The sequence below is a fragment of the Syzygium oleosum genome, unplaced genomic scaffold, assembly GCF_021117445.2.
Source record: "Syzygium oleosum isolate NSW1041296 unplaced genomic scaffold, Sole_v2.1 Sole_v2.11, whole genome shotgun sequence".
NCBI classification, from domain to species: Eukaryota; Viridiplantae; Streptophyta; class Magnoliopsida; order Myrtales; family Myrtaceae; genus Syzygium; species Syzygium oleosum.
In genome coordinates this window covers 9,065,793-9,085,919 of record NW_026607495.1, presented here as the reverse complement: position 1 = coordinate 9,085,919, position 20,127 = coordinate 9,065,793, and the positions used below count along the sequence as shown (strand labels likewise).

Below are 20,127 nucleotides of genomic sequence, written 5' to 3'. Positions count from 1 at the left end.
CGAGCCCAAGCTCGGCTCACTAGATCCAGGCGAGCTCGGGCTCCGCCAAGGTCGGCGGGCTCGCGGGTCGCCCAAGGCCGTCGCCAGGGTGTCGCCGGCCGGTTGCGACAGAGGAAGAAGGAGAAAGAAAAGGAAAGAAAACAAAAAAGGAAAGGAAAGAGAAGAAAAAAGAAAAAAATGAATAAAAATTCGAATTTTTTTTAAAATAAAAAAGAAATTAAAAATGATTAAAAAATCTATTTTTTAAATAAAAATAATTTAAAAAATTTCAATTTTTTTTTCCTGAGATAAAATCATGAGATTAAAATCATTTTCCAATAAAATCCAACTATCAGAAAACGATATCGATTACATATTACTAAACGAAGGAAAACGAATCGTTTTTCTGAAAAATGAATTTCTAGAAAACATTTTTCAAAAACGTTATGTTTTCGGTAAAATAAACGCACCTTTACATTCACTGTTGCATCAATGCAATGAGTTGCTAAAGCCGATGGAATACTGAAGGACATTAGGACATTGCTGTTCTTGATCATATGTTGAACTAGGAAAAATTGCATGGGATGTCCTAAATCTTGTGTATGAAATGTAATCAAGTCCCAAATCTTTCAATTGATTTAATCAAGTCCTTTCGACGAACAATATCTAAAATTGAATGCGCGTCACTCAAAAAGTGCTTATATGATGTTCTTAAATTTACTTAATTGTATTTTTCAACAAAAGTCGAGGACTTAATTGAATGAATTGAAATGTTTAGGACTCGAATGTACTTTTTTAATATAAAAATTTAGGACTCGAATGCACAAAACAAGACTTGCGGTGCAATTTCCATTGTGAATAGAAGAAAATAAAAGGGATAATGACAAAATGAATCCCCGAATTTTGGCTCAATTTACAATGTAGTTCTTAAACTTTTAATTTATTCTATATGGTCATTGAATTTTAGCACAATGTGCAATGTGGTCCGTGAACTTTTCATGGACTTTTGATGCATGTTCCACTCAGACCCTAAATTACATGAAATTATTCAATGTTGACCCTTTATCAATTCAAGTTCAGAGACAACACCGAACATTTCATATAGTTCAGGAACTAAGCTGATCATGTACCAAAATTCGAGAAATCATATTGAACAAATTAAAAATCCAGAGATCATATTGAACATCAAGCCAAAGCTCATAAATCATTTGCCTCATTTTCCCAAAACAAAAGGACGAGAAATCCTCTATTTACCGAAAAGAAAATAAAAGGAAAAAATAAAAATAAAAACAGAAGAAGAAGGAGAAGAAGAAATGAGCGAGAAGAAGAACCCCGGCCGGATCGAGCTAAAACCCTAGTCGCCGCCGCCGCGCCTCTGTTGAGAAAAAAAAATGAACTGAGGGAGGAAGAAGAAGAAGAAAACCAGAAGGAGAGCAATGGCGAACCGGCGATGCCTCCAGGCGCTGACCCGCCACGCCACGCCTCTCTCCTCGTCGCTCCGCCGCCGCCTCACGACTCCGCCGGCCGCCGCTCCGCCTCCTCCCAGATCGCTCCTCGAAGCTCGGCCGGCGTCGCCCGGTCTCGAGCCGAGCCGGTGCCCTCTATGGCCGCCGCGGGCGCGTCTCTTCTGCTCCAACAGGACGAGCGAGGACGACGACGAGGACGACGAGGACGAGGACGAGGACGAGGGCGATGAGTCGGACGGCGAGGGAGGCGAGGTGATGGAGGAGAGCGATTGCGAGACCGGCAAGGCCTCGTCGCGTTCCAAGTGGGATTACACGGCCGAGGAGATGGAGGCCGAGGCCGCCGCGATTGGGTACACGGTGATGGGCCCCCTGGAGAAGTCGGACCGGGTTTTCACGCCTTACGAGCCGGTTTTCGCCGTCGTTCAGGTTCGGCGATCCGTGCTGGTGTTCGAGAGAGTGAAATGAGATGCGTGTTGGTGCCTGTTTGTTTGCGTTTTTGTTTTGGTTGTATTTATAAGTGTTTAGCTGCTAGGCTCGTGGTGTGTAGATTGGTTCGCACCAGTTCAAGGTGAGCAATGGGGACTGCATTTTCACGGAGCGGCTCAAGTTCTGCGACATCAATGACAAGGTACGTTGCAGGCTGATGAATGTTGCCCACGAATCAAATCTTGATGTGGGTATTTTGATAAGTCATTGTGCTGCTAATAATCTGCTAGGTTGCTGTCTCTTCGTCTATTTACCGTTCTCGCGTGATGTTGGTTACTACTGAGAATGTTGCTTGAAGCGCTAGTTCCTATTGAATTGTCTTTACCAGTCTCTGTTGGAGTTCCAATTGATCGTGTATCAAGTCTATAGTCAGCTTTTGAGTGGTGCTGATGTTTACAGCGGGAATGAAATTGTTTTGAGTGGTGTTGATGTTTACGGCGGGAATGAAATTGTATTACGGAAGAATTTTCTTGAACGGATATACAAGGTTCGACTTTTTCAGAACTCAGTAACCACCACTGAGAGAATATGGAAAAGACAGTTCTTTTCTTTTCTTTCTGTATCAATTAGTATTCAGCTTGTACCTAGCCTTCGATTTTCTTGATGTAGTAGAGTAGTTGTTTCTTTTGGTTCTGGCTCATTCTCTTCTGCTCATTTGGCCTCAAAATACTCGGCGGTAGCTCATTATTTACTTATACTACAACAAAATGTGAAGTGTTATGCTTTGGGTTGGTCCATAAAACCATCAAACGTCTCATTGGAGTTCACCTTCCGTTAAATCTGGAAATGCTGTGGGACAGTTGCCATGTAGAGTAGCCCTTTCGATCTTCCATTAACAGGGTGTATATATATGCTTGTTCCTTCTGGTTCCATACCCATTCTTTTAGAAGTGCCTTATTCACTCAAGTAAATGGGGCAAATTGCCTGCACTTTCTTTTTCGCATTAATGGAAGCCTGTATTCATGATTGCATTGCTCTTCCTTGAAATTTAGGATGTGCCGAATTATTATCTGTCCCTTATGGATGATAGTGGGGAATTTACTTTGGACTTGTGCTTCGTTTTTAAACTTGTGCCTGCCCATAAATTATTCTACTAGCAATATTCTACACCTAGGTTGCCTAGTTTTCTCTTTTCTTCCTCCTTTGTCCAATTGAATTGCATAGTTAATGCTTAGAACTTTTTATGTGATGCAGTTGATTTTGAACAAAGTTCTACTGCTCGGCTCACAGACTCAGACAATTGTTGGCAGACCGACAGTTCCAGATGCAGCTGTGCATGCAGTCGTCGAGGAGCATGTGAGTTTTGCATCATCATCACCCACTTTCATACTACATCCAAAAAAAAAAAAAAAAAGGAGACAAAACCAAGAGATCATCCTGTGCTTATTTGGCCTTCCAAAGAAATGGCGTTGAATACTCAAATGATTTTGAGAAGTGTGAACTTAAGTTCCAAGAATTAGCATGTCTTCTGTAAATGATCTGTTGAGCTGAGTTATGTGCGAAATTTTGTTTGGTTGTGATACTTTGTCAGATCCGTAACAGGTGAAGACTTATCTGATTTGCCTTTTGTCTAGAAGTTCTTAATTGGAATGAGAAATTATCAGACCCATACAACATGACCATCTAATTGTGGGATGAAAGAAACTTCCTCTTATACAGAATTTTTTGCTATTTAGTCATATATGGGGCATTGTTCCACTGACAACATTTTTACTTGCTTTTTCTACTTACTGCCCTGTCCAGTAAGAATTGAATCCCTTCTATAAGTCAGGATATCATCTTTTTCCCCATCATATGACGGCTAACTCTTTCTTTTCATTTAATACTTCAGGCATTAGATGCAAAAGTAATTATTTTTAAGAAAAAGAGGAGGAAGAACTACCGGCGAACCAAAGGACACCGACAGGTACATCATAGATCAGCAGATGAGAAATTTCTTTTTTTTTTTTTTTGGTCAGAGCAGATGAGAAAATTAATGTTTCGCTCTTCATTCACCTTCTGGTACTTTCTCCTGACCCATCTTTTTTTTCCTTAGGAACTCACCAAGTTGAGGATAACTGACATTCAGGGAATTGCGAAACCTGAGAAGACAGACGATGAGAAACCTGTAAAATCAGCAGTTAAGAAGTCGGAGAAGGTTGCTGTTGCAGCATAGGATCATATTTTTCCATGGTCATTTCCCAATAATGGTTCCGATGCTACTTCTGCATCATAAGCACCAGTTGGACATGCTGCATGCTCAATGTATTGTCTGAAAGGATTTGCCTGCCAAGTGCCGAGCACCTTTTAAGATGTGGTAATACCATCATAGCACCAATAGTACATGCTTTGAGTCTCCGAGCACCTTTTAAGACCTGGTCTAATCCTGAATTCCTCCAGATTGAAGTAATTTTTCTAGGATCATGAGAGCATTGATCTTGCTTCTTATCTGGATATGACTGATGAATCACATGTGGCAAGAGATCTTGAGTTTAGATTGCTGCAAGGCATCAGGGTAGAGCTTTTCTGTACCTCATTTAATGGATCGAATGCTTCTTATTATTTTGATTTTTATGTATTGCAATGTAGTGGGGATAGTTTTGATTCAATCTGCTTGATATTTGGGGTTCATAAAGGAGGCATTGCCTTATCAGTAACTCCTTAGAGAGATGCGTGGTGCTGCTGGGTTCCAAGCTGCGAAACAGTTTTTCTTTTGGTCGAAAGCTGCAAAACAGTTTAGTGAGTAAAAATAATGCAAGAGATTGTTGCCCTAACTTGTATTAGATTTGTTAACATAGATGTGTGCGATTGTTGCTAGTTTAAAGAAAGACTAATGTATCATATCCGAAGAGGATACAGTGGATGTGCTCTAACGGGTATTTATATTTGTGATGATGAGACCGCTTCACAGAACGCCTGGTCGACAGATAATCTATTTCATCATAGATCATGTCATGTCGAAGAATAGGCTGGCGATCCATATACATAGTTACATGGCTTCATGGGAAACTGAAATCGTGTCGTGCATTGTAAATTATAGATCGATCCCGATACAAAAGAGCCTTCGATACGATTCGAACAAAGCACGGTACGTGTAAATGATGTGGGTACTGTTGTATTCGGGAGGACGTAATGTAGTAACTCTCAGATCAGCGGTCGCGCCCATGAATGCAAACGCGACCCTGTCGTCTGAGCAGAAAACAAGGAAGCATCCTCATTTTCCTCGTCGCCCAAATTTCCAATTTGCATGAACGTACCGTCGAAGGTGCTCTCGTTGACCCGGAAATTCATTTATTACGGTTTGGATTTCATCGTCACGTTCTTGTTTCGATGATCACAACGCCAATCTTGACATTGTCCTCTATTTCGATTCTTGCTATGATCACTTTTGGAATGAGCTTTGTACCTTTTTTTTGGGTTTCTACGGCTTGGGACAGGAAAGCTTGTGGGAAAAATAGAAACTTTTGTCCCCTTACTTTTCTTGAAAAATAGACATCCCTTTTTTCAGGAAAGATCTCGCGATGCGATCAAATTACATGTCGATTAGCTTTGTGCACAAAGCAAGCATTTTGCCGAGTGCGTTCGACACATTAAATATTGTCGGAACATAAACAGATATTATCAACGAGTGTCCACTAGTTCATATTACTTATACAGGAAATGTTTCGATTTCAAAATGCACTAGTCACACGTAACCCGAAAAAGATAACATATTAACAATCATAGACTTTTCTGAAATGGGTATTTGATAAATGCCCTTCGGGACATCCGTGATCAAAATCTATAATTACCTTTGGTCATTAGTAAATGTTTACTTACGCATAAGGACATAAAAAAAAACAATAAATAGGAGAAAAAAATACCCTTTATGAGGGAGTGAAAATAGGAAAGAAATAAAAGAAAAATTAAACTAGACTAGGGTTTTTTTGCATTTGTAATTGGGACAATGACATAAATAGTCCCTGAACTTTGGCCCAATGTGCAATATGATCCTTGAACTTTTAATTTGTTTGATGTAGTGCTTGCACTTTAACCTAATGTTCAATATAGTCCCTGAACTTTTAATTTGTTCAATGTGGTTCCTGAATTTTTTGTACATGTTTAATGTAGTCCCTGAACTATAATGAAAATGTTCAATATAGTCTATGAACTTGAATTAAATAAGGATTATATTGAACATTTTCATATAGTTTAGGGATTAAATTAAATATGTACCAAAAATTCAAGGACGACATTGAACAAATTAAAAGTTCAGAGATCACGTTACACATTGGGTTGAACTTCAGGAACAACATTGAACAAATTAAAAGTTCACGAATTATATCGTAAATTGCACCAACGTTCGAGGACTGTTCGTGTCGTATTCCCTTTGTAATTTCCCATTCCTCTCTCACCTAGCCGGCCCAAAGACTCTTTGCCTTTTCGGCTCTCCAAAACGTAAAACCCAATGTGGCCAAAAGGTTCCTACAAGGACGGAAAGCTTCGTTCCTTTCCTGGGTTTTACTCCGGCATTTCTTCAAACACCTTCCCTACAACAATGGCGTCTTGACCCCCCACGGATGCGCCGTCGCCCCTCGGTGTCGCCATCTCTCCAGCCAGTAGCCACTGCCCACATATCTCGTCAACTCCCGTCCTCCGGCACAAGCCATGGAGCCCGCATTCCCCCGCGACCTCCTCCTCTTCGCTGTCGCCGGCTTCCTCGCCGTCGCCGCGTCCACCGCGAGGATCCACTCCGGGAACTTCGATCCCTACTACGTCGACCACTGCGGCGGCGTGGTCCCTCCGCAGCCCCCGATCGCCCCCGAATCGGCCAGCGCTTACGCCAAGCTCCTCCAATTCCGCGGCGGGTACTTCTCGGCCGACGGCCCGGGGGCGGGGTCCGGGTCCGGCCATGATTTGCGGAGGACGGTGACGTTCACTCCCATGATGATGTACAAGACCGAGTCCGAGGACGTGATCAATCTGCAGGGGACACTTTTTTTCGTGGACCCCAATGTGAATGCGATCTTTAGGAATCCGAGGAGCCGGAGATTGCGCGAATTTCACGTCCGCGGGCCGAAAATCCCCGTCAGGCGGGGTATGGCGAAGTTCAGGCTTCATGGGTACTGGTCTAGATCTTCAGGTAAGCTTTGCATGGTTGGATCTAGCGTGATTTTTCCCAACCGTAGTTTCGATGCCGTTTTCAAGCTGAATTATCCGCTGAAATTGAGTATTAACAGTAGTTTCGTTAGTGGGGTTTTGGAGAGCTTGGGTGGTGGTGCTGGTGGTGTAGATCACTTTGGGACTGTTTCTGTACTGGCTTTGAGCAGTAAAAGTGTTGATTATGAGTATAGTTTGATTGAGAACGAGGGAGGGAACGGGTCTTTTGGTGAATTTGATGATGGTGGTGGGGATAATTTGTCCAGTGAGAAACTAGGGCAAGGTTTGTGCTCGGCCTTGAAGCGGAATTCTGCCTTTGACTTGGAATACAGGAGTGTTTGTGACGGTGGTAACTGCAACCCTCTTGGCACAGATGTCGGGTTTCTACCCAAGGCCATGCGCTTCACGATGATTCAATGTTCGGAGCAGGGTAAGATGCAATTGTTATTGAAGTTTCAAAATGTCACCAATGTCTATTATGGCTATTATACTTTTGATCCTAGCACTACCCTAATCGGTGAAGGAGAATGGGATTCGCAGGCCAATAGGTGGTGTGCTGTTGCTTGCCGAATCTTGAACTTTTCAACATCTTTGACTGATGCTTTTGCGGGATATTGCTCGATAAAGTTGTGCTGGAGATTCCCTGCCACTTTTTCCGTTATAAACAGGCATCCAGTTCTAGGACGGATGTGGAGCAATGAAACTGTAAAGGATTTCGGTTATTTTGATAAGATAAAATTTTGGGGTCACAGTGATGCATTACCAGGTGTCAAGTACGAGTATGGAGTGATGGGGAGTGTTAGGAAACCTTGTGAGATAAAGACTGGGAAGCATAAGGGAAAGAGATATCCGAATTCGTACTCATCGGATATGAGATTTGACATGTCAATCAAGAATAAGATGGGGCAGACAGCGCTTGGTTATTCTTCTCCACTATTTGTGGGCGATAGACGTGTCGATTTACCCTTTCATCTTTATGATGACAGTTACATGCTTAAAGCAAATCGAACAGAGAATGCAGTTCAGCTGGACAGCAGCCACAGTCCCTTGCAGAACATCAGTTACACGATGCGCTTCACCCCTTCAGTTACTTTTGAGCTAGGTCGTGAAAATCTTTCATCCAAAGCAGTTGATATTTTTGCAGAAGGAACATATAATAGAGAAACGGGTCTTTTGTGCATGATGGGCTGTCGCTACGTCGCTCAAAGTGGGGCGGAAGTGTATAAAAATGGCTCTATGGACTGTGAGATTCAGATCAACATCCAGCTCCATCCATTGACTGGGAAAGCAACTGAGAAAATCAAGGGGACTATCGAAAGCACTCGAGTGAAATCAGATCCTCTTTACTTTGATTCACTGGAGCTGGCTTCAAGTTCAATGTATGTTGAACAAGCCGATGAGTCCATTTTGAGGATGGACTTGGAGATCGTGATGGCTCTTGTTTCTAATACTCTTGTGTGTGTTTTTGTGGGCTTACAGCTTTTCCACGTGAAAAAGCAACCAGAGGTGCTTCCTTTCATTTCCATCACAATGCTGTTTGTTCTTACACTGGGACATATGATTCCTCTCCTGTTAAACTTCGAAGCTCTCGTAACAAACCATAATAGGCAGAGCTTTTTTCTTGGGAGTGGTGGGTGGGTTGAAGTCAATGAAGTAATTGTAAGGGTGGTTACTATGGTAGCTTTCCTTTTGGAGCTTTATCTTCTCCACATGACTTGGTCCGCAAGACATGGCGATGACAGCCCAAAGGGCTTGTGGGTGTCTGAGAAAAAGGTCATCTTTGTATCTCTACCAATGTATATCAGTGGTGGGTTGATAGCTTGGTTCGTTCACCAATGGAGGAATTCTCACAGAAGTCCTTTCCTACGGCAAGGCCGTCTTGGTTTAATGCTGCCTCCGAATCAGCTTGCGAGGTATCAGCAACTTTCATTTTGGGGGGACCTTAAATCTTACGCGGGCTTGATCCTGGATGGTTTTCTACTCCCTCAGCTCCTATTCAACTTATTCTTCGACTCTTCTGTAGAAGCATTATCTCGTTCTTATTATGTCGGGACCACCATAGTCCGTTTAGTACCCCATGCTTATGATCTTTACAGGGCTCACAGTTCTGCCTGGAACCTTGATCTGTCTTATATATATGCAAACCATAGAATGGATTTTTATTCAACTGCCTGGGACATTATCATTCCTTTCGGTGGTTTGCTGTTTGCTGTTTTCATCTACCTACAGCAGCGATTTGGAGGCCGGTGTATTCTTCCCAAGAGGTTTAGAGGGACTCCTGTATATGAGAAAGTGCCCACAGTAGGCACTATTGAATTATGACATGAAGCATTACATTGATAGAACTTCAGTTTTCACTGATACAAGAAGTTTTCCTTGTTTTTTCCTTCATCCCTACGAGTCTAATGAGATAAATCTGAACCTGTCTTGTTTGATTTAATCTGCTCTCATGTTAGTGGCATTGCCATATCCATTGCCCTAGGGTTAATGTCTGTCTTGTCATCTCATAGGGTGAAGCCTTATGTCGCGCTAAACAATTTATCCGCAAAGGAAATTTGTGCAGTTAGCCTTCGTTATTAGTCCCTTCTTCTTTCGTTTTCATATGGCGATGACAGTTCCACAATCAAAATACAAAGTGATTGGCCCTTTCGACAATGTTAATAACTCGTAAAATATCTTTACCAACAACCAAAGCGGTAAGAAATTAGAATTTCATGTATGATAATGTATCTCATGACTGAATTATTTCTTAAAAGACCAAGTAACAATAACACCATTGTTGTGAATAGCTTACCTCCAGTTGACAAGAACTCATTAGTATCATTGTGAAATCACAGCACAAAGCATGATGTGCACGAATGACGTAGTGAATGAGTTGAAACATCCTCTGGGCTCACCATTATCACTAATTTGGATGGCCATTTTGCTTTCATGGGAGCTTTATCACACCAAGAGAAATTCGTTTCCACATGATGTGACTTTCATATTTAGCATTTTATAAAGTCCATTTCAAAATGATTGCGTGGGATTTCTTTTCCTACAAACACATGGAACACATGTATGGGTCGTCTTCGAGGTTAGGAAAGAAAAGACGTAGAGCATTCAAGCATAAAGACACACTTTGCCGGCAGATACGAAGAACGTCCAATGAATGACTTGCGCCAGTATACTAATGCCAACGTTGCAAATGACAAGAATTGGCATTTGGTAATGTTTGATTTAAGGGGCACATCACATTTCATTACATGCCATCAGAAGCAAAGGCATGTAATCCCATTTCTGCTCCGGAGTTTCTCTTCTTAGATTCCCTGGTGAACAAATCAATACCTCCCTTTTTCTTGTGAAATATTATAACTCATGGCAATCTTTTAAATTAGCGCAAAAATTGTGAATTATGAAGTAGCAACAGAAGCAGAATGTACCTGAACCGTCAATCCGTGTCAATTTCTCATTAGAACAAAAATGTGCAAAATCTCATCTATACAGTACATGTTAACAAATGCAAAAGTTCAGAAATTCTTTTAACCTCAGGTATTGTATCTTTTGGCACATAGTGTACAAAAACCCTATCTAACTTACTCCATGCGATGTCATTCGGAGAAGCATTGCCAAGCAATTGCAATCCCAGCCACCAATATGATTTTTAGTATGAGTTTTAAACTAATAAAAGATGATGACCTCGCTGATGACTGGGACGTTACCACTGGTTTTCTTCCAAGCTTGGCAGACAGCTTATAAAGCAGACGAGACAGTGGACTGGACCTCTTGTCTGCAAGTTGAACATTCATGACAAAAGGTTGGAAAGATATCAGAATCTGAATAGGCTAAATAAAAAAATTGCCGATCATGAGCCTTTCCATCAAATGGCATGCTGAATAAAATGAATGAAAGACCATTGTAGGCAAAGGTGGATATAATGCTGCCTTTGCAGGTAAAACTTATAAAGCTAACGATAAGGTAGTACGTTCATGAAAGTTTGTCTTCAACACAAAAAAAAGTAGGTTTATCGCAGTGAAAACAATCTCAGGTTTGTCGCTGTCAATACAATCTCAGGTGCTTGATATTTCTCCATGATGGACTAATGAGGCAAATAAGGTGCTTCACATATATACAAAGCTGCAAAGATGGAGATGAAAAGTTTTCTAACAGTCCATCACTCATTGAAAAGAGAAAGGAAAGACTACATTTTGGACTGCTAAAACAACTTCAATAGCAGGCATTGCTCTAGGTATATATTAAGATTCTTTACAAGATGAACAGACAGACACATGAATACTGAAATGGGAAATGCAAACCAGAATTTTCATAGTGATTACATGGTCTATCCTCATACTATCATGGTACTGGAAAAATGTCAAACTTCAAGAGTGGTGATGAAAGCAAAGACCACCTCAAATCCAGAAAAGTTTATTATCGATAATTGACTATATCATCCATCAAGTCGTCAAACCAATGACACCAATGTCAAGAAAAAGTACCTTTGCTTTTGAGAAATCTTTCCTCCTCATCGACACGTCTACGAAGCACGTTAAGCAGAGACCCAAAATATAATGCAAATACGGTGCATGTAATAGTGATCACATTGTAAGGCATGCTGAAATCAGGAGTTGTCAGAGGAACTAGCAATACTTCTGTGTAAGATCGAACAGGAATGCTGTCCTGTAAAAGTAAACAAACAATTCACAAGAAGCAATGAGTATGTTCTTTCCTTCACTCAGTACTAATATAAAAACAACAAACAGCCTTTTAGTACCTGAAACCTAGACAATACCGCCGACCTGTTTGATGTGTTATCTTCATCAAAATGCATTTTCACGTGAAAGTTAGGAAATGTTATTACAGCTGGGGGGATGTCAAATCCCTGATTAGCATCTGGAGGATATTCATCAATGTGCAGAAATCCCTAGATCAATACAAGAAGCAGAACAATAAGAATCTGACGTTGGAGAAACATAATTAAAGCCGGTGAAAATCAGCAACGTATGACCAGCCCAACTTGGAATGCTGTATTGTATCTTTTTGGGAACCACTGAAAATCCTGATATGATAAAAAACCATTTTTGCAAAAGCACAGTCCATTCATGCCACAACCAAAGATAACAATAGAGAAGAAGCCAATAACTAAGCAAAAGCCAGTGGCCTAACATCTTAGGATAATACAATATAGAATTCCAGTGCAGGTCCAACTCTTGCACCTTCTGATATAAGAGATATTACAGTTCAACAATGCAAATAGTGGTGGATATCTCTCTACTATGTCTTTAACTTGGAAAGCTTGTCATTCTGTTGCTCCATTCCTTATCATCCTAAAAGGCATTTGATGGAAAAAAAATTCATGCTATTATGTTTCTTTTGGGAATATAGTCTCAGCATAGATCAAGTATGGTCACTCACATCATCATCACCTCCTCTTTTGAAGGTGACGTGATACCATTAATTAATGGAGCATCTCTTATGGATGCTAGAGAGATAAAAATGTCCAGATGTTGAAGAGAACCCCTAGAGATTAAATAAGATCGTGTTTCGCTCTTAATTGTGGCTTTAAAGCTTTCACTTATGGCTATTATTGCATCTATCACTGCAGGTTGTAACTTAGACGTTTTAGTTCTTATATCTTATAAAAATGGTGTAAAATGGTGTAAGGAAGACTATAATCCAACATAGATTTCATGTTCTTGATTATTTGGAACAACTTTTGAGATTCTGCATATATTTTTAACAACACCAACCAAGAATGAACTCACTGTGCTAATACTACGTGAAAATTTATGAATCATTACCACCATTTGTTAATGCAACACCTATCGCTAGCGTTCTGCTCAAGTGAGCACTAAATAATCTAACGGAACTTTCATCTGTGACAAGGTACTTGAAAACTGACAAGACCAAGATGTTAAAGCAAACCTTGTCAAACTCCAAAGTGAAAGCAGCAGAGTCTACACCACAGGGCAATTTCAGAATCATCTCCAACACCCCTGGAGATACTTTGTCTTCTGAGGGTGAAACATGTATCTTCTCAATGATATCTGAAACCGCTATAGGCTTTCCATCCACAAACACTTTCATTGTATGATAGTAGACCTTGATATACCAAGGCACAACTTGGAAAACATTTACATCCACTTTACAACTCTCTCCCATGGATTTGGCATTTGTTAATCCCTCCCCCGCTCTCGTTGATCTCAAGGAGATAGCAATAGCACCTCTTTCATTCCCACTTCCCATTAAGAATCGACTGACACGTAAAGGCAGTTGTGGGCATGACCAGATTAATGGAGTCTTCCAAGTAAAGCCAAGATCAAAAGGTCCTAAATCACTGTGCTTCCTGACTGAAAATTCATACAAAATTGCTGACCCTTCACTATGTGAATCAACTTCATTAATGACCTTATCTGGCTCATCAGATAATGCAAAGGCAGGATTACTGAGAAGCCTTTCTTCCATTATACTTTCAACCCCAAGTTCCTGATTTCCTTCTTGCAGATGTTTTAGTTCTCTCACCAGACCCCAATCAAGTTGGAGATAAACATTAGAAGACTTGGCAAGAACACACGTCCCACTGATTTTCCTCCCAAAAAGTGAACTCATAGACCAGCTCGGTTGTAATTTAGTTTCCTTAGAGTTCATTGTACTCTTTTTCTGAATGTTAGGATGAAGAACAACTGTAAGAGTCTGTTCAAGTATGATGCTTGAGTGAGTTCCATCAGAACTAGTCTTAACTGACCTCAATCTCAACCTTTGAGAATGATAAAATCCTCTATAGATAGATGGTCTGTCCATCAACAAAGATATTCCAGCTTTATCACGGCAAGGAAGGAGCTTTAACCATGGAGTTAAGTTTTCAGTACAAACAGCCTCACGAGGAAGTGTGCCATACCTCAGGCTTCCTGGAGCAGGCCTGAAGCTCCATTTAGGCGCGGCATACGCTGTTGAAGATTCAAGAAAGTTGATGGACGCACAGAAAAGTCCTGAAAGACTATGGGTTAAATTCTTCCAGGAAGCATCAACATCATTTGGAGGGACATCAAAGACAGCCCATAATTCAACCCCAGGTGGCTTCGCATTGCTGCTTGCTATTGGTTCAAATCCACCCCAACTTTCATAATTCCACCGACCTTGTGTAAAAGACAACTCCATTTCTTTAATGTGGAATTTCTTGACCTGTCATAACAGTACCAATCCATAAGTTATTCTCGCAGTGTTGACCAAAGAGCAGTTTCTTTGGAGAGTGTTTCAGAATAGGGATGTTGAATGTAATCGTATTAACACTGTAAATAGCTCAAACGGATTCACCACTATGATAGTTTACTAGAGTACATCTATTGAGGACATAAAATGAGATTTCACTCGCTATTTGAGATCAGAAATGCAATAGAATAAATATCACATTAAAGCTAAATTAAGTAAAAAGAATATCCCAATCAGATTTAATTCCTTCCCGCTGCCATGAGCTAGCCTATCAACTCAGCACCGATAGATCATGTCCCTCTGGCATGAGAACTAAGGGTGAGCACTGAAACCTTGGAGCCGAGACTCTCGGAAAGACTTGCATGAGTTGGTCCCAAGGATCTAATAGAATAAGATAGGGTCCAATTCATAATATCTGAACTTGCTCAAACAAGCTCAGGTTCTAAAATATGATCTACACCACCAGCACTATCAGGAATGAGGACATCTAGGGTACCCACTCAAACCGATATCGCACATAGAGAGACAATTCCAAATCTCTCTTCATATCTGTACTCTTTCGTGTGTAAGGCTCGTAAATACCTGCTACTGCTTTCAAAATTTTATAAAACCAGCCCAAAATCCCACAGTCTAGATAGCCTATCCACCTGGAACCCCTCATCCCTAATACAACTCGTCACCAAAATGAAAAATCATGTTTCTAACAAGAGTATGTAATTTCTCCTCGCATACAACAACAAATTCAATTCAATGCCCCCATATAGCAATTTCTAAAATACAGCAAAAGCAACGGATTTCCAAATGCTCCTCCCTCCAGAAAATTCGATTTCGTCAACGAGCCTTAAAAAGTAACAAAATAATGGAAACATTATAGTTTTCAAGACAAGGACATCATAGTTTTCAAGACAAGGACTTTTAGCACAATGAATGCAATCAAGATCAGGGTTTCTTTGCAAATCAAAGCATTCCTTATCGAGAATGCTTAAGGAACAAGCTCCCGGAGGCCCCTCGTTAACTCAGCAAAGGAAGAAAAAAACGAAGAAGAGTCAGCTTCCAGCACCTGCAAAGGTCCCAAACCCACCAAACGCGGACAGCATTCGCAAGTGGGCAACGGCAGATCAACAAACACCAAAACGAGAGAACCACACGCGCGGGGACGGGGCGCAGAGAGAGAGAGAGGGGATCGAGAGGGGGGCGTATTACGAGCTGAGCGATGGCTTTGGGGAAGAGGCGGTGGTGGCGGCCGTAGGAGGGAGCTTCGGGAGCTCGGGTCTCGAAGTGGAAGTGGGCCAGCACCCTGCGATCGGGCAGCGGCTTCAGCAGCAGCTCCTCCGAGAAATCTTCTCCTCCTCCTCCTCCTCCTCCTTCTTGGGTGGCCGCCGATCCAGAAGCGAACGCGACGGAGGGGAAGCCATGCGAGGAGAGGAGGAGGAGGAGGAGAGAGAAGATGGGTCTCAAGAGAAACGCCATTTTCAGGTCCCCCCAGAGAAAGGGAGAGGTGTTCGGCTGCGAGATTCAGCGAGGGGAGAGCTCCATTGGAGGCGAGCCCGTCGGAGGAACTTCGCTCCTCAGATTTTTCACTTTGTTTCGCCGCTTCGGTACTCTTTCCTTGGTTTTTTCCCTTTTCAAAAGAAAATTGTACGTAATTACTATCTTGAAAATCATCACAATTTACGAATTCGTTTGTTTCGCAAGAAATGAGTGATTTGAAAAATATATTTTGAAAAATGATTGCTTATATCGTTTAAAAAAATAAATAAATAAATAATTTATAGCCTACGAAATTAATTAAGCATAAATTGTTATCGATGATGAAAATATATTTCATTGACTAATTTTTCTAAACGATAAGAATAATTATTTTTCGGAAAATATTTTTTAAATTACTTATTTTTCGCGAAATGAACGTGCCTACGGCTGAAATATATATAGTGTTGGTTCATTTTTGTAAGTTATGTTTTAGGAAAATATTTTCCGGATCATTTGTTTTTCGCAAAATAAACAGAATAAGGCTCTCACCCTATTTCTAACCTCTCAAATATTTGCTTTGCATTTTTATGCTCTTATTGGCTTGAGGCATCTTTACAAGCTGAGTAGAAAATTCATAAGAGAGGAAAGATCTCCGCGTAGAAAAGAAATGAGAAATCATTTTGATTAGAGCCACATCCTTTTTAATTTCTTTGAGTAAACACAAAAAAAATTTCTCATTATTGTTGGTTATGATTAAACCCGTCAAAATAAGTTATAAATTCATTTATTAATTCAAATTTGTTGAAATGGGTCATATATATATATATCACTTCATTTTTGACAAACCTAGCCATGATGGGTCAATAACTGAAAAAGTCCAGAAGAAATGGGTTTAGAATGGGTAGACGTTACATCCCATTTCCAAGACCTCTCTGAGTCTTCCATCCTACGGATATGACTCACAAGCTTATCCCTCCTCTTGGTCCCAACTAACCGGCATCGCTGTCGCCCCACCATATCTCCGGTGGCCCTCCGAGGAGCGGAACGTCTCCGAGGACGAATGCTGCTTCGGCCTCGAGAACTTTGGCAACACTTGCGTTTTGTAGGTTCTCATCTCTCTCGATTTGATGGTCATCGCTTCGGATCGAGCGGAAGCCCCCATTACTACTAGAGTGAGCTCTCACAGTGGAGGAGAGTGAGAGACTGAGAGTGCAGCAATAGCGCTGGTGATTTGTGGGGCTGTAAAGAGAGATCAGATCGAAGAGAAGAAGAGAGAGAGATAAGGGGGTGGTGATGATGACATTACTCTGTTCCCTCAAAGTTCCAACATTATTGACACTTTGAAGTCTTGAACACGTCTAGAGAAATAGAAAGAAGGCCGCAAGAAATGTATCTGCTGGTTCTTCTTACATAAAATCATTCATCTAAATAATGCTCCTTTTCAAGTTATCAAACACAGTATATTACATTTATTGCCGAAAATTTTATATTCATGACGTCATCAAACCGAGAGTGTGTGAGTCATTCGTATCGTATACGGGATACTTACACAAATGGTCCCTGAATTTTAGCCAAATGTGCAATGTGATCCCTGAACTTAATACCAATGTGCAATGTGACGCGTGAACTTTTTAATTTGTTCAATGTGATCCATGAACTTTTGGTAAATATTCAATCTAGTCCCTAAACTATATGATAATGTCCAGTTTTATCCTTCAATTATTTCATATTTAGGGATAATATTGAACATTTTCGTATAGTTCAGGGACTAGATTAAACATTTATGAAAGGTTCGGGGATTACATTGTACAAATTAAAAGTTTGAGAATAACATTGCAAATCGGGCTAAAGTTCATGAACCACATTGAACAAATTAAAAATTAACGGACGAAATTGCACATTATACCAAAGCTCATGAACCATTCGTGCCATTTTCCTTTCTTATACAGACCCTGGACATAATAAAATGTTAGAATAATTTTCATGGAAAAATCGTATTTTTCTAATGCTACATACAACATTTGAGCACCCCTTGTCTTGTCATAACCATCACCAATTCGTTGCTCTCTGTTCCCGCCAAGCTTGGCTCCTTACTTCTTTCCAAATGGGTTTGACTTCACTTTGGTCAGACGAGAAAACCAAAAACCATTTGAGGCCACTGCAAAAATGGTCGGCCTTCACAATCTTGTTTTGATGGTCATCATCATCATCTTCGTCCCCGTTTTTGCCTAGTCTTCGACGATCTCGCCCTCAGACTTTCGAATCCATTACCACAAACATCGTCACCGCATTGTAGTCCCATACCCATCAATTGAATCCTATCCACCAAATGAACACGTTTTGACTCCTTTAAATGAGCATGGTCTATCCTTAAAAAATGGTGCGGACCACATCACCAGAAGTCTAAACATGAGCACGATCCATCCTTAAAATGGTGAAACCGGAGCTTGTCTCTAACAACGATTTCCCTGTTGGCGACAACTGAAACACACTTAAATGCCAAGTGACAGTCTTCACACATACGTAGATTTTTTACAATCGTAATGGTCATGCCGTTGCTACTTTTCAATAGTCCAAATGCTACAGCAAGCTTCTCGCTATGAAATCTAAGTGCATATTCCCTTTCCTCCCCCTCTAACTCATGCATCAATGAATCGGCTAATGGCATATAACCAGCCTGTGTACATCTCAACATCAACTCATCCAAATACTCATATATAATATTTGTTTCAGGATGAGACTTGTCACCCATGCTAAACATATATGTCTTTCCATCAACTTCTATATTGCTATAACCTACTTGCTTTTTCAGCCCTCTCTGTATCATCATGTTTCTAACTCTTTGCACTCTATCACTCCGACCAGCCAAGGCATATATGTTAGAAAGCATGACATAGTGGCCTGGATTATCCGGTTCACTATCTAAGAGATGCTCAGCAACTTTCACTCCCAAATCAAAATTCTTATGCATCTTGCAAGCCCCAAGCATAGCAGTCCACACAGCCGGTGGAGCCTCCCTAGGAATTTTTTCTTCAACGAATCTGTAAGCTTCGTCAAGAAATCCCGCTCGCCCTAGCATATCAACCATGCATACATAGTGTTCTAGTCCTGGCTCTACATCATATTCTCGTTTCATGCTTGCAAATACATGACGCCCCACGTCAACAAGCCCAGCATGAGCACATGCAGAGAGAACCGCCACGAAAGTGACTTTGTTGGGCCATGGACCTCGGAGTTGCATTTGGTCAAATAGCTCGACTGCTTGGTTTCCATATCCATTCGTTGCATATGCAGATATCATAGCCGTCCAAGCAATAACATTTCTTTCCCTCATCAAATCAAAAACTTCTCTCGACTTGCTAACATTTCCACACCTAGCATACATATTGATCAACGAAGTGCCTAACACAACATTCAAATCAAACCCACCGTCCATAACATACTCATGCACCCAACTACCCAAACTCAATGCTCCCAACTGTGCACAAGCAGCCAAAACGCTCACAAACGTAGCCGAATCCGGCTCAATACCACATTCCCTCATCAGATCAAACAATTCAATAGCCTCCTTGGCAGACCCATTCTGCTCATACCCGGAAATCATCGAATTCCATGCAACAACCGTTCGATCCCTCATTTTATCGAACACCTCGCGGGCAACGTTCAAATCGCCTGACTTTGCATAAAAAGTGACTAAAGCCGACTGAACGTAAGGATCCGACCCAAACCCACAAGCCAAAGCATGGCCATGAACGCCTCTACCGAGCCTCAAAGCTGCCAAGTCCGCGCAGGCCTTAATCACGGACGTGAAAGTGTAATTACTGGGAGGAATGTCTGCGAGCAGCAAGCAGCGATAGAACGCGACCGCATCGCGGGGGAAGCCGAACTTGGAGCAGGACTTGATGAGGGAATTGAAGAGGAACGAGTCAGGCCCGGGCACCGTGACGAAAACCTGGCGTGCATAACCAATTGCGCCGGCGGCGCAAGCGAGGTTGATGAGCTTGGTGAGGAGGGATAGAGAGCGGTGTGATCCGGAGACGACGACGTGGGCGTGAGCTTGTCGGAGAAGGTGGAGACGAGGGCCTGCTCGGAGAAGGGCTTGGTGAGCTGTAGAGGGCGGTGGCGGCGCCGGCGGCGGCGGCGGCGGCGGCGGTAGTAGGAGGTGAACTTCTTCTCTGGCTTCCATTGAAGACGGCAGAGGAGGGAAAGCTACAAGGCCAGTAGGTGTTTAAAATAGTCTAAAACGGCATGTCGTCTTGGCGGTGAGAGTAGAATATTCAAGATTAATCATTAGGAATGTGAAGAGGAAAGGTAATATGGAACAATGCTTACAATATTTCCAAAAGCAAATCAGACATGAGGAAAACTTGTCTACTAGGCAATGTTTCTACAATCGGGTTAGTCGATCAACGGGTTTTTG

At 41.5% G+C, this 20,127-nt stretch overlaps 4 protein-coding genes across 4 annotated transcripts; 2 read left to right on the top strand and 2 right to left on the bottom strand.

Moving 5' to 3' along the window:
* The first annotated feature begins 1,370 nt into the window (after positions 1–1,370).
* On the top strand, positions 1,371–4,519 carry LOC115680574 (50S ribosomal protein L21, mitochondrial). The gene is made up of 5 exons (XM_030604394.2): positions 1,371–1,871; positions 1,993–2,073; positions 3,126–3,227; positions 3,763–3,837; positions 3,967–4,519. Exons 1-5 carry the CDS (start codon positions 1,416–1,418, stop codon positions 4,084–4,086), a joined length of 834 nt encoding a protein of 277 aa, XP_030460254.1. The 5' UTR covers positions 1,371–1,415; the 3' UTR covers positions 4,087–4,519.
* A 1,836-nt stretch (positions 4,520–6,355) lies between these two features.
* Positions 6,356–9,489, top strand: LOC115680559 (uncharacterized). The gene has a single exon (XM_030604380.2). The coding sequence runs from the start codon at positions 6,558–6,560 to the stop codon at positions 9,369–9,371; it is 2,814 nt and encodes a 937-aa protein (XP_030460240.1). The 5' UTR covers positions 6,356–6,557; the 3' UTR covers positions 9,372–9,489.
* A 979-nt stretch (positions 9,490–10,468) lies between these two features.
* On the bottom strand, positions 10,469–15,722 carry LOC115680543 (uncharacterized). Its single transcript, XM_030604357.2, has 5 exons — positions 15,441–15,722; positions 12,954–14,210; positions 11,803–11,952; positions 11,528–11,708; positions 10,469–10,818 (listed from the first exon to the last, which is right to left on the bottom strand). The coding sequence occupies exons 1-5, from the start codon at positions 15,705–15,707 to the stop codon at positions 10,640–10,642; spliced, it is 2,034 nt and encodes a 677-aa protein (XP_030460217.1). The 5' UTR covers positions 15,708–15,722; the 3' UTR covers positions 10,469–10,639.
* A 1,913-nt stretch (positions 15,723–17,635) lies between these two features.
* On the bottom strand, positions 17,636–19,984 carry LOC115680456 (pentatricopeptide repeat-containing protein At2g33760). Its single transcript, XM_030604268.2, has one exon. The coding sequence runs from the start codon at positions 19,891–19,893 to the stop codon at positions 18,100–18,102; it is 1,794 nt and encodes a 597-aa protein (XP_030460128.2). The 5' UTR covers positions 19,894–19,984; the 3' UTR covers positions 17,636–18,099.
* Positions 19,985–20,127: the final 143 nt, after the last annotated feature.